The 14,235-nt window shown below is 41.6% G+C and overlaps 1 protein-coding gene across 2 annotated transcripts in view; it reads left to right on the top strand.

Annotated features, from left to right (window-relative positions):
• The window catches only part of PDLIM3 (PDZ and LIM domain 3), a 42,856-nt gene extending 29,547 nt beyond the window's left edge, over positions 1 to 13,309 (top strand). Inside the window, exons 5-8 of one of the 2 annotated variants that reach the window (XM_054989722.1) lie at positions 5,065 to 5,328; positions 8,296 to 8,426; positions 10,331 to 10,442; positions 11,758 to 13,309. In XM_054989722.1, the coding sequence (XP_054845697.1) occupies positions 5,065 to 5,328; positions 8,296 to 8,426; positions 10,331 to 10,442; positions 11,758 to 11,947 (697 nt within the window). In that variant the 3' untranslated portion in view covers positions 11,948 to 13,309. The remainder of the gene's footprint in view (positions 1 to 5,064; positions 5,329 to 8,295; positions 8,427 to 10,330; positions 10,443 to 11,757) is intronic. The other variant, XM_054989723.1, reaches the window with a different exon arrangement.
• Positions 13,310 to 14,235: the final 926 nt, after the last annotated feature.

The raw sequence follows: 14,235 nt of genomic DNA, 5'->3' as shown, positions 1-14,235 counted from the left end.
CTTCTTTCCTTTCAGCCTTAAGGACTCGAGGGCTAGAAAAGAGTGTGAGAGAGTGGCACGTCTGCGGGTGCCCCAGGAGCAGAAGGAAGAGGGAGCGAGCCATACGGGGAACGTGCATCAGCTGCTCAGGGCCAAGCTAGAAGGGACGAATGACACTTGAATGGCACTGGTCGAGCGGAGTGCAAGTGGAGCGCAAGGGAACAGGGAGGACTACACGTGAGCCTGTTCACTTGCCATTCGAGTGTGATTCATCACTTCTGGCTTGGCCCAAAGTCTAAACGAAAGATATTACAGCTGGTAGATAAGAAAGGGCGAAAGAACAAACTGGTACTAACTGGTTCTATAAAGAGCAGGGGAGGACTGGCTATTAACGGGGATGTTTCCCTCAGAAAGTAGTAGCTAGTGTTTAGAAGAGGTGCCTTTAGTTTCCTCTTTTAATTCTCTTTAGATTAAACAAAGTGGGGCCTCATTTCCCCTCCCCCATTATTTTCGCTTTCCCTTCCCTGAAAGCCGCCCCCCACCTCTTCCTTCTCTCCTTCCCACCTGCCATCCAACTTACCTTTATCTAGCTCCCTGAGTTGTGCTTCTGTTCCTTTCCTACCCCTGACAGCCTCTACCCCAGAAAACGATGACCCCATTGTGCAGTTCTGGACACCAGGCACAGGCTAGTTACTTGGTGGGGAACCTCCAAGGCCTTGCTGGGAGCACTTCAGTTTTCCTACATGCCCCTCCTCACACTATTTCTTCTTTCCCTCCTCTCGGCAGCCTCATATCCTCGCCTTTTCCTGCTTCCTACGCTCCTTCCCATCCATCAACCAGCCTACTTTTTATCTGCCCCCTCATCTCCAACTACATTTATTTATTTCATTCGTAACTGCCTTTCTCCACAATGAGGAACCAGAGAAGCTTCATCATTCTCTTCTCCTCCATTTTATCCTAACAACAACCCTGTGAAATAGCAGGACCATTTCCACACGACTTACCGGCCTCCAGAGCATTGCGCAAAACACGCAGAAGATAGTGTCTTCTCTTGCGAAATTGTGCCAGGAAGACGCTATCATCCGGGAGTTTTGCGTGACATCGTGTCTTCCTGGTGCAATTTCACGTGAGAAGACGCTATCTTCCACATGTTTTGCGCAATGCTCCAGAGGCCAGTAAGTCATGTGGAAACGACCCAGGATTCGAGTCCATAGGCACCTGAGAGACCAACAAGATTTTCAGGGCGTACACTTTTGAGGGTTAGAGCTCCCTTCTTCAGAAACAAGTAGGAATGGAGATCACTGAGCCTTTATATCCCAGCCAAAAGGTGAGTGGGATGTTACAAGGCAGGGCATCAGGATGTAAATGTACAATTCAGCTTGTTTAGATGGGAGGGGTGTAGCAAAAGAAGATATCAGGATGTAAAGGTACAATAAAACAAACCTGTGAGGTAGGCTAAGCGGATAATCTGTAAATGACCTAAGGTTACCTAGTAAGCTTCCATGGCAGAGTGGTGATTTGAACTTGGATCTCCCAGATCCTTGTCTAAAATTACTGCACCACACTGACTTTCATGGAATGGCTGCTGTTGAACAGTAGGAAGCAGCTAGTTTGGGGTGACTCGTGCGAGTCACATGATATCAAGCCTCCCAGTGGTTGCTGCCAGACCTTGCCCCAAAGAGTCCTTGCTCAAAGGCCAAAACAGCCTTGGAAAGTTCCCTGCTCTCTCCCCTCCCTTTTACTGACAGAAACCAAAGCTTGAAGACTAACAATACCATTGTTAGTAGTCTCCATAGCAGTCACTGCAAGGGCATTGATTTCTTAAAGCTACAGGTACTGCTTCTATTATTGGAGGGAGGGGACTTAAACCCCTCAATGCATTTTGTTCTGCAAACCTGGGCCTTTTCAGGTTTATAGAAAGATAAGTTTTACCTGTTCATGGCTCCGGTTTCTCTATTTAAGTAACCACAGATAGGGCCATGTTGAGAATTAGATATATTGGTTACCTAGTCTTGCTTGGAAAAGAGAGTTGCAAGAATAACAATTGAAAATGACTAAATTCTGTGTTGAGCACAGTTTTTGAGTTTGCATAGCAGCCCGTGGTATCTGCTGAAAGTAGCCTGAAATAATTTTGCTAACTTAATGAAGTGAAAGGTGCCCTCTTCGCTGGCAACAATGCCCACAGTTGGCTTTTAACAATTCATTTCTGCTTTTGGCATTCATACCTCCATTATTGACAATTATTGTCCTTTTCTTCCAAACACGGGCACTTATTTTATTCCTAAACAATGGCATGTGACTGCATGGCTGTCCCCTTGTATGGATATTTGGCTGGGTGAGCTGGCAAGTGTAAAAACTGCGTACTGGCTTTGGAACATGTGTGCCTCTTCTGGAATTCATTTTCTTTGTCTTGCCTTTGATGGTAAGGAATGTGCCTTTCTTAAAACATTGGACAATATGATCCGCCAAATTCCATGTGACATCCAGGAGGGAAATTAGCTTTGGTACCTCTATGTCTTGATGCCAGCATTTTGAAATGGGATTCATTAGATAGCAGGGAAGTTGCTGCCTTAAGATGTGGTTGATATTTAATTCTCATATTACAGTGAATGCATGGTGGATGGTGAATGTTGGATTCACATGCAAACACTGGTAATCCTAGATGAATTTCAAAAATATCAAAATCAGAGGTACACCGGTGAATACTGACATAGACTAGGATATGTCTGAAAAGTGACAAAATAAATATCTGTTTCTAAACATCTCCAAGCTTATCTGAGATTGTCAGCATTCACGTGCATATGTAAGCATTCACTAAATTGCAGATTCTCACTGTAGCATGCTACTCCCAGAATACACTAACCTAGAATTAGTTATTTCTGCTTAGTTTCTAGTAAGAGGGGATAGGTTAGCAATCATGCATTACAATCCTATGCAGAGTTATTCAGTCTGAGACCACTGAATCAATAGATTGGAGAAGCTCTCCACAGGACTGCATTCTTAGAGTGGCTTCACACTTTTCAGGTTTTTAAAGAATTGGGTCTTTGGGGAGCAGCTGTTAAAAATAAAGGAGACCCTAAGTGGCCTCAGAATGCCTCTGCGGGGGTGGGGGGGAGCTCCTCCTCCCCCCTCCAGTCATTTCCCCCTGTCAAAATAGCAGGAGAGGGAGTCCCCCCCCCCCGTTTTGTCTGCTCCGTATTGAGTATTTTGTGCACGTGGAGCAGTAAGAACAGGGGGGGGGACTCCTCCCTTGCTGTTGTGACATGAAGAAATCGCTTGAGGGGAGAAAGAGGAGGCCCCCCCCCCCTGGAGGTATTCTGAGGCCATTTTGGGCTCTCTTTTATTTTTTACCAGCCATTTCCTTTTTAACGGCTGTATGGCTGTGGAAACCTGAGTTAGGTCTGGGGAACCCAGACGCAACTCTTTAAAAACTTGCACACCTAGCTTGGCTGTGTGCCTAGCTAAGCTACAAGAGGCGAATTACACAAGGAGGAGCACATGAAGGAAGTCGCAATGTTAGCCGGGAAGCTGAGTTTTAAAGAGCTCGGAAGGCTTTGTCAATTTCCCCGCTCTACAGAGCCAGGGTGACAGCTGCTCAGAGGGTTTGTTAATTTCCTCTTAGCCTCTTAGAAGGGGAGGTGAAACGGACAAGGACCTTCAGGAGGCATAGAGGAAATGAACAAATCCTCAGAGCAGGGGGTAAAGTACACATTCCCCCTTTAGTCATTGTCCTTTATCCTTTATCACATGCTTCCTGAAACATGCAAAGCTACTCTAGTTAACTTCTGTTATGTACTAAAAGGGTCTTAGAGTTGATCAAGAAAAGCAGATCCAACAACCCAACTATTATATAAAAAGTGTTTCCATTGACAGGCCAAAAGTATATTCACTATCGTCCTTTCATCTAACTGGTAACATAACATCTTTAGAATTTCACCAAAGGGTTTTTAAAATACTCCTTCAATATCCACAAATGACAGCCAGAGTTTCTACCACCTTTAATAAAGGGTTTTCCAGTAGAAAGTACTGTTGAGGACATTTATTGCAGCAAAGAGCCTCTTAAATTCAAGGGAGGTGTAGAAAATAGATGACACTGAGGAGTTTTTAGTTGTAATATTTGGTGTAGAAGTGTCCTGATGGCTATCTAAAGCAGAGGTGAGGACCCAAGGCAATTCCAGATCATGAAAAATGAGGTCACCTGTGTTACATTCCCTGCCTGTGTAGTTTTTGTTTTGGGCCATTGGCTGTTTAAAATCGGAGCTCCTAAAAGTTGCACCAGCATGCCTTTTTCATCAGTTTGGAACAAATGCAAGAAAACGTATCTGGCACTTTTCAGTATTTTGTGGCTCAGCCTAAATTGTTACCTCCTGATCCTAATATTTACTGGTAACTAGCAAAATGGTGTTTAAGATGACTTGTACCTCCATTACCGGTACATAGGAAGAACCCTGCTAGATCAGACCAAAAGTCCATCTACTCCAGTATCCTTTCCTGTAGTGACCTGCCAGGTGCCCTCCAGAAATATACAAGCTGAGCAGTTAGGCAATAACTTTCTGCTTTTCTGTTCATCAGCAAACTGGCACACAGTCTCTGAACATGGCGGCTCTATTGAGCCATCAAAGCTAATAGCCATCGACAGACTTATCCTCCATAAGCTGGATCCAAAGTATCACCAGCAGAGTAAAACTGACAGTTTGGAACTTCTCAGCTTCTACTGAGGTCACTGAGCCCCCCAAATTCTGCTCTGGAGGGGGTGTCAAATCACCCTCTGAAACATCATGGAGGTGAATGGAAGTATGCCATAGGAAGGGTTATTAAATTTTGTTGTACCTTGTCTGTGAATATGACATAATTATTTGTTAAAGTGTAAGGTTGAAAAGCAAGCCATGAAAAGTTTTGGCATATTAGCTTAAACATCTGGGAGATATATGCAGTAAAAAGGACAAATTCTGGTTTGTTTGGGGTTTTTTTCTTGCATTTGATTAACTTCCTCTCTTGCAAATGGTTCTGCTCCTGTTTCTTTATCTCTATTTTTCCTCTCTGGTTTGCATCACATGTTCTTTTATGTACCGGTTTTTGGCACAGTGTTTGCAGTACTCCTTCTGGTATTGACGGCGGCAGTGGACGTAGCACACCCTCTTCAGTTAGCACTGTTAGCACTATCTGCCCTACCGAGCTGAAAGCAGCCGCTAAGATGGCCCCCAACATTCCCTTAGAAATGGAACTTCCGGGTGTCAGGATTGTACATGCTCAGTTTAACACACCTATGCAGATGTATTCAGATGACAATATTATGGAAACTCTGCAGGGGCAGGTTTCTACAGCACTGGGGGAAGTACCCCCAATAAGGTAATCAGAGGCACTTTCTCTGTGTGTGTGACATATTTACAAATGCATGAATATTGCTACCATAACTGGTTCTCGCTTCATTCATTGTTAAGGCGTTTAAAAATTGCAAATGCATGCCAATTTTAAGTTGGGGTATAAAATTATTAAGCATTAGAACTGATTATCACTTTGTTATTCATTTCAATGGAATTTTGATCGCAGCCTCGGTGAGTAAACCTAATCGAAATGTACAAAATACCAAAACAGAAAAAAAAATGTAACATAACCTGAAGATTTCAAATATTCCTTTAAAGTTGACTTTTCATCCACTGGATATTGGCCCCAGCTCCATCATGGCCTAAGGATGAATATAGTGGAAGGCAAGAGAACTATTCCAATAATTTATTTGGATAATCCCATTGTGGTATCTCCCCAAAGGGAGAGAAAATATTTTCCTAAATTTTCTATCCTGCTACCAGCACTTGAAGTACTTCCTGCCTGTTTACCTTGTATCCTCAAATATTCAGAGGTAGTACATTACTTTATTTCACTAAACATCCCAAAATCAAGGACATTGCCAAAACATCCTGGGTTTTATCATTTAATTTTGAGGTGGTAGTGGGAAGTGCTGTCAAGTCATAGCTGACATACGGCGAACCCTGCTGGGGTTTTCAAGGTAAGAGACTAACAGAAGTTGTTTGCGATTGCCTGCTTCTGGAACCCTATTCTTCACTGGAGGTCTCCTATCCAATTACTAACCAAGGCCAACACTGCTTACTTGGCAAGATCTGACAAGATCAGGCTTGCTTAGGTTATCCAGGTCAGGGCAGTTCTGAGGTAAATGTAAAGGTAGTCCCCTGTGCAAACACTGAGTCATTACTGACCCATAGGTGGGAATTTATCAAACCATACTGGAAGAGGACACGAAGGTATATTTATCTGAAACAGAAACAACGTATAATTAAACAAAGTGGATTCATCACAAAAAAAGTATCAAGGAAAATGCAAACGTATCCTAAACCAATCAATTCTTTAACATCACCAATCCTAAAAGAATTCTATAAACTCTTTTAGCCAATAAGGAGTTTTTCATGCCCTCTGCCTACATTTAGCCTTTCCAAACTGCACTTCAGTATTCAAACAACTATCTTCTTTACCAAAAATAAGCCACAATCATTAATATAAAATATTTTGTCGAAGGCTTTCACAGCTGGAGAATGATGGTTGTTGTGGATTTTCTGGGCTGTATAGCTGTGGTCTTGGATTTGTAGTTCCTGAAGTTTCGCCAGCAGCTGTGACTGGCATCTTCACAGGTGTAGCACTGAAAGACAGAGATCTCTCAGTGTCCACAACAACCATTAATATAAAATATTAGTCAGTAAGCATGTGGAAAAACAAAAAAAATCAAAGCTTACTCCTAGTGAACAATTTTTTACAAGTATTTGATTAAGTTATTTGAAAATGTAAAGCAGATAGTAAAAGGTATTTTATATCCTATTAAGAATTATCTGAGAAAAAAATGTCTTTAACTCCCTTTCTTGTAAGTCCATATTCTACATTAGCAAACAAAGTTATTCAAAGTTATGACAGAAAAGACTCCATTCTCATTCTAGTCCATGTAACATCCAGTCACAAGTGATCTTATTACTCAAGAAAAGGCATCCGTTCAACTATGCATATCCAGGGCTTTTTTTCTGGGAAAAAAGGTGGTGGAACTCAGTGGGTTGCCCTCCAAGAAAATGGTCACATGGGTGGTGGCCCCGCCCCCTGATCTCCAGGCAGAGGGGAGTTGAGATTGCCCTCCACGCCACTCTGTGACGCGGAGGGCAATCTAAGCTCCCCTCTGTCTGGAGATCAGGGGGCGGGGCCACCACCCATGTGACCATTTTCAAGAGGTTCCAGAACTCCGTTTCACCGCGTTCCTGCTGAAAAAAAGCCCTGCATGGGATTGTCTTTAAACCAGAGGCTAATATAAGGGACTTATTCCACCACTGATTCCAGTAGGAACCAAAGATATTAATAGTTTCACTGGATTGAACCATAGATCTTATAAAATTGCTCAAAGTATATATCCAGCTATCATGTTAATCTTCTGGAAAATGAAAAATCTCTATCAAAATTTGGAACTTTTGATAAATTGACAAAGATGTTCCAGTGTCTAAACAGTGATTCTTGGTAATATTAAGTGAAGGGACATTACCCAGTCTAGAGTTCTGGACTAATCTATGCTGATTCTATTGCAAGTAGTTGCTAACATGCTTTTGGAAACTCTTCCAGTAAAAGGAGATTTGAAACATCTCTATTGGCAGGGTTCATTTTCACTAGGCATGAACTTGGAAATGCCATCTTAATGCTGGAGTATTTTGTGTCTGCCAGCCGTAAGTCCCGTTTTTTGTGGGACATTCCAATTGCCTTCAAGATGACTATGCAAGTTTAAGTTCATCAGCTACTACTTCTCTTGGCAATAAGTAAAACGTTTTTAAACATGTCTATAGATTAAGCATGTATTAAAAGATACTTTTACTTCATTTGTGCCTTATTGCTACACATTAAGCAACAATTGTTAGGTTTATCTGGGCAGTGCGGGCAGGAGACCAAGAAAAAAATTACACCAAAATAGGAGATCAAATATTGTCCATCTAACTCTGGTTCTCTGTAGACAGTTGCCCCACCCCTGGCTAGAACTGGTGATGACCTGACTTTGTCCAATATTATTAACTCGCATTTGTATAAAAATGATGCAATTATTGTAAGCATTTGTTTCATTAAAAAAAAAATAAAATTTGAACGGGGAAAAAAAAGATTATCTGTATAATGGTTCATTGAAAGAAATTCTATGTCGAAACTGTGAATAATTATGTACTTTTGACATACTAATTATGTCAAAGTAATTATGTACTTTTGACATACTATGTACAGTTGACATACTATTTGTTCCTTCCATTCCGTGTTGGTTAACTATCTTTCTTACTCTTACTGACTTTGCAGTGACCCAGTACCCACCTCAGTGCCTAAGTCTGATGTTTATAAGATGCTACATGATAACCCGGAAGGATCGAGTCAACCGCGTCAGTCTGGTTCCTTTAAGATTCTCCAGGATATGGTATCTGAAGAATCTGGTTAGTTCCAGTTTCTAACCATCCTCTCCTGATATTCAAGCATGTGTGTGGTCTGTGGAGTGGATGAAGCAGAGTGGCTAACAGCCTCTGATCCAGGAGATGACTTGTTCAGACAGTAGCTCTACTACAAACATACAAGGTAGACTTGTGCATCCTTCTTGGCCTCAGTTCCTCATCTGAAATATGAAGGTGACAAGCGGGGAATCCACAGGCAGGGGATCTCATTCCCCCACTCCTTCTCCCCATGCTGTCTTTACTTTCCCTCCTTCCCTTCCACACACAGCACTGCAGGTTCTCCCCTTTTCCTGCTTCCTTCCCTACCTGTAGCCCCCAATTCCCTCCTTTTGCTCCATTTTTCTTTTCTCCCTCTCTCTACTCAGACTTCAACCTCTGATCCTTCTTGACTTTTCTGCCCGCTTACTCCTTCTTCCCTGCCCAACTCACCTCCCGATTTCAAACTGAAACTCTGCTTAGGCAATCCAAAATGACCATCAAGCCCTCATGAAGAAATCTCATCAGATCTCAGCATCTTAATTTTTTTAAAAAAAATCTTTTAATCCTGCTGCTTTTTAATTTAAGGGTTTTTTTAAAAAAAGTCTGGGAGTTCCTCAAGGTTTGCAAAAACATCTCCTCTGTCTGTCCCTGGCCCCATTGTGTAGATTTCAAAATCTGCACTCTTGGGTCAGCTTCAGAATTAGGTATATACAGGGCTTTTTTTCTGAGAAAAGAGGTGGTGGAACTCAGTGGTGGAACTCAAGACCGCACAATGACGTTACTTTGGGTCAGCTGGAACAAGGGGGGAGTTTTTTAAAGTTTAAATTGCCCTTGGCGAAAATGGTCACATGGCTGGTGGCCCCACTCGGCAGTGTGGAGAGCAATCTAAACTCCGCTCTGTCTGGAGATTAGGAGGCAGGGCCACCGGCCATGTGACCATTTTTAAAAGGTGTTCCTGCTGAAAAAAAGCACTGGGTATATAGATAATACTGGCCTGCCTCATAGGGCTTTTGTAATGATCATTGTGATAACATATGTAAAGTGTTTTGAACTTTAAAAGGGCTAAATAAATGCTGGGATATTCAATGGATAAAGATCCAGAGGAGTTAGCCATGTTAGTCTGTAGTAGCAAAGTAGAAAAGAGCCCAGTAGCACTTTTAAGACTAACCAACTTTACTGTAGCATAAGCTTTCAAGAACCACAGTTATCTTCATCAGATGCATCTGACGATGAGAACTGTGGTTCTCGAAAGCTTATGCTACAGTAAAGTTGGTTAGGGTCAATGGATAAAAGAAGCATAAACAGACATTCATATTGATAACAATAATGAATGTATACAAATACAGTAAGCTGTAGACCAGGCACTTTAAACAAAGTTAAAAAAGGTTAGATCTACTTTATATACCACTTTATCATATTAATATACTAACTGAAGCTGTAAAAATTACATCTGCAGGTACTAATGAACAGCAATTGATGAGTTTACTTTTTTAAAACAGAGAGTTGAAAGAATGATTTATTGGGAATACATTTATGCATTCGGTCCCCGGCTCTAAAACATGAAATATTTGTTATGAAGGAAATAGAATTATAAACATTGACTGTTTTCACATGCCTGTAACCTCTGGAAAATCGTGCAAAACTCATGGCATGAAGCGTCCGTCTTCCTAGCGTGATTTCCTGTCATGATCCCGTTTAATGGCGCGATTTCTGACATCATCGTGCTAAGAAGACGCTTCATGCCGTGAGTTTTGCATGATTTTCCGGAGGTTACAGGCGTGTGAAAACGGCCAGTGTTACAAACAAAGAAATGTTTGTTGCTTCAGTCTCTGATTCTAGGAATTCAGAAGAAGCCCAACACGATCTACTGTTCCATGAATGGAAATGTCGTCTTCTTTTTTTTTTTTTAGATGGACGGCCAACTGGTACCAGGAGTGTGAGAGCACCAGTAACAAAGCCTTCTACTGGTGCAGGAAGTGTGCCAAAGGTTCCCCTGTGTGACAAGTGTGGAAATGGAATTGTGTAAGATTTGTATTTCTCTTTTAACAAATCCATATCATAGGTCCTAAAATGAACTCCCAAAAACTTAGGAGAAAAATGTGACAAGATTGGCTTTGAGAATGGAAACTCAAACTGTTCGCATATCTCATAAACCAAACTATTCAATATTCTGTATAACTAATTTGGACAGACAAGAACATATGCTTAAATTTCAGTGCAATACAGTGTTTTTAAATATTACAGGTAGTAGGGTAACAGCAAAGCGGAAACTGTAAATAATGTCTGTAGATTCTGTGTTGCTCTCAAGTAATGTTGACAAAGCTGCTTAATTATTACGAGTTCTAATAAAATGCAGTCTTAAGTGAAATCCTAAGCAGAGTTACTCCAGTCTAAGCCCATTGAAATCATTGATTGAAATCAATTGAAATAATTGATTTCAGTGGGCATAGACTGGAGTAACTCTGCTTAGGATTTCACTGTTAGTCATGTGCCTATATTGTACGTGACTATATTGTAATGCATTAAACAATTCTGTAATGGTGGTAGTGGTGATAAAACTGACATTGTTTCAGCTGGCTGTTTATCAGATTGGCTGAGCTGCTGAGATTCTAGGGAGGAGCAGTACAGGAAGAAGGCAAACAAAAAATGATCAAGCAGAAATCTAAGCATAGGTGAGATAAAACAACTCAGTAAGGAAATGGGGGAAGGGGAGATAAGAAAGATGGACAGGAGTAGAGAGAGACATCCAGAAGCATGAGAGAGATGGGGAGAGAAGTAAGAAGGAACCATCTCAAAAAGAAGGAAAACGAGAAGACTAGACAGAAAGAAGATACATTCTTGGCCAGGAGTTGCACAAAACTGGGTGGCCTACAACCATCCTCCAAATAGCCTTTCCCCCAGCCCAAGTGACTTCCTCCAACTTGAAGTGGCTCTTCTTCTCCAACAGAATAGCCCTATAAAGTATGGAAAGACTTCTTAGCTAGAAGAAGGTTTCAAACTTTGCTTGCTGGAGCAGGAGGACAGGGGGAAGATCCATGCCATAACAACAGTTGCAGGCTGCTTGGTTTCCGTATTTTTGGTGACTTTTCTAGGACCGCACTTTCCGCTGAAAAAAACGGAAACCAAGCAGCCGGCAACCATTTTGCAAACGGAGATGTCTGGAATCCTGGGGGAAAGCTGCCAGTGTTCCGTGAGTGGGCCACCCCCCATAAGGACATGCAGAAATGTCCAAAGTCTTCAACTGCATAGTTCTAGTTGCACTTCTTAAATCATATTCATAATGTTCTGACTGATACATAACCTCTTGTTCTTATGTTTTCTTTTATCTTATAAACAGTGGCACAGTGGTAAAGGCACGTGATAAGTACAGGCACCCTGAATGTTTTGTGTGCTCAGACTGCAACCTCAACTTGAAGCAGAAAGGTTACTTCTTCGTGGAGGGGCAATTATACTGTGAAGCCCATGCACGGGCCCGCATGAGGCCACCAGAGGGATATGAAGCAGTCACTGTTTATCCCAAGGCTTAACTGTTTGGAGACACACATACCTGCATGCATACAAGCCGTTATCAGCTTACAGCAGCAATACGATCCCTGATTCCTGCATAGTGCTTTATAAGGCCGGGGGGGGGGGCGGGCGGTGAGGGAGAGGGAGATGATGAAGCAGAAGGATTATGTTTCAAGTATCCTGTCTCTCTCTCTCTGGATTATTATCATGACTGCCAATGTAACCTGATGGAGTACAAAATTAATATGACATGCTGTATTAGATTAAGAGCCTTTGAAACAGCTGCTAGTTATATTGGTGACAGCTAGCTATCGTAAGAGAACTATTTCTGTTCGGATTTCCAAATTTAGTTTTTGTATAAGGATCCAGTCCCATGCATTCAGACCTCTGAAGACAAATCCTTCAGGCTGAAGACATATTTATATACAGAGTTCACTGCACTATGAACACACTATGAGCGGTTTTTATACCATCTGTCAACACTGCCCTTCCTCACTCAAAGCATCTTCCTGGGTGGGTGGGTGTGCACCTGAGATATATCTGGCAACATGGGCTTTCCTTAGTGGAGAAACAGGAAATGGCAGGAACGACTAGGCGAGTGGAGTGGAGTTGGACGTAATTCACTTGCATGGATGAGATGGAGCCCTTCGTTGTATTAACATGAAGTGCGGTGAAGAGCTCAGAACATATTGTGTGTGTGTCTTCAGTCGCAGACATCTATGTCATTATTTTTTAATTACCTTTATCATCTATATCTAACAACCTCAATATTATGCACACCAGAGATAGGGTTTCACTTTCCATATCTTTTACCTCTCAACTGGTATGTGTTAAACATAGAACTAATAAACCCAATATAATATTATTTCAAGGGAAAAAATCTGCTCTCCCCCGTCTTAAATATTTTTCTTCATTACTGTGAAATTTTATTTTCTCTGCCCATTTTTGCCATTATGCTGTCTGACTAAGGAGAAGAAATAAAGACATGAAAATGTCAGGATACCCACCAAAATGTGATTATTTCCACCCCACTAGGGGCAAGGGCCGTAGATAAAGGATGGAGTTGTTTTGGACAGTAGCCCTTCCTGCTTCAGGGCAAACTGTCTTCCCCAAATGTAGCTAGAGATCTGTGTACACGTATCATGATGCTTATCTTCGGACTGGCTTGGTGTGTCTTTTGGTGGATATGTACTGCATCCAAAGCTACTAGCCACACAGAGTTTGACCGGAGCCTTGCTTGTGACATAGCATAAAGCCCTAAAGCATGTTTAATTTGCTTTTCAGAGCGCAACCAAAATTGTTTATGAACATTTAAAAAAACAACTGTACTTCACCAGGGATCCTGTGAACAAATGCAATTAAATGACTTTTTAAAAACCCAATGTATTTTACAGCAGCATTTACTTTTTCTATGTTAATTTAGTAACCAGCAAAAATATGCAGATCTGTTCAGAATTTTTTTAATGAATACTATTTGTGACACCAGTGGTAAATACTGCAATGAAAAAACAGTTGGGGAAAATTCCCTGAAATTAGCAATGGTTACTCCTGCACAAAACAAAATTTATTTCAACTGCATACATTTGGTCCAAGAGAATTTTCTGAGGTCAAACAGGTTTTATCTTGTACTTAATAAAGTCAGCAGCAAGATAGACATTGATAGAACTAAAAAGTATGTATGTCTCCATGTTAAGAGGAGCCTCCTTTATTCCACTCTCCTTCAGTTATTACTATAGTTGAGACAGCGTAATCTCTGCCTTCGCCTGGGGAAAAAAGCAGCAAAGCTCATATTATCTCTAAAGGCCAGAAACCTTATAGTGCCTATTCATTTCTCAAGGGAAAGTAAAAAGAGCTGGAGGAGAAAGCCACGTGAGGTCGTGCTGTGTATCGTTTTCCTAAAGAGACCAATGTAGTTGAAGATATGTGACCATGTCCGCGCCAAAGGTTTGTGGTGGCACGTGGCCCTTCACCAAATTAAATAGAGACTGAAACTAGCTGTCAATGTTGGCAGATCAACACTGATAAAATTATCCTACTGGATAAGCATCAGTCTGCCTGATCATCAAAATCCTACCCATGCCTGGCCTTCTGTTGCTGAACAGCCATTTCAAATTTGACCGTGGTTCAGGGTTAATGGATTATGTCTGCCTTTGGCTTTAGAAATCATTCCCTTACACTGTGCCCATGTTGTCTGTGGGTCTCACCACACAAGACAAAATACACTTGAATTACACGGGTAATTCAAGTGTTATTTTGTAATTCAAGTGTATTTGAGAGTTGCCAGTTTAACAGCTCATACAGACCACGA

Source organism: Eublepharis macularius, chromosome 10, assembly GCF_028583425.1.
Source record: "Eublepharis macularius isolate TG4126 chromosome 10, MPM_Emac_v1.0, whole genome shotgun sequence".
Lineage (NCBI taxonomy): Eukaryota > Metazoa > Chordata > Lepidosauria > Squamata > Eublepharidae > Eublepharis > Eublepharis macularius.
Note: the sequence above shows the minus strand (reverse complement) of the source record. Positions and strands in the feature narration are given on the sequence as shown.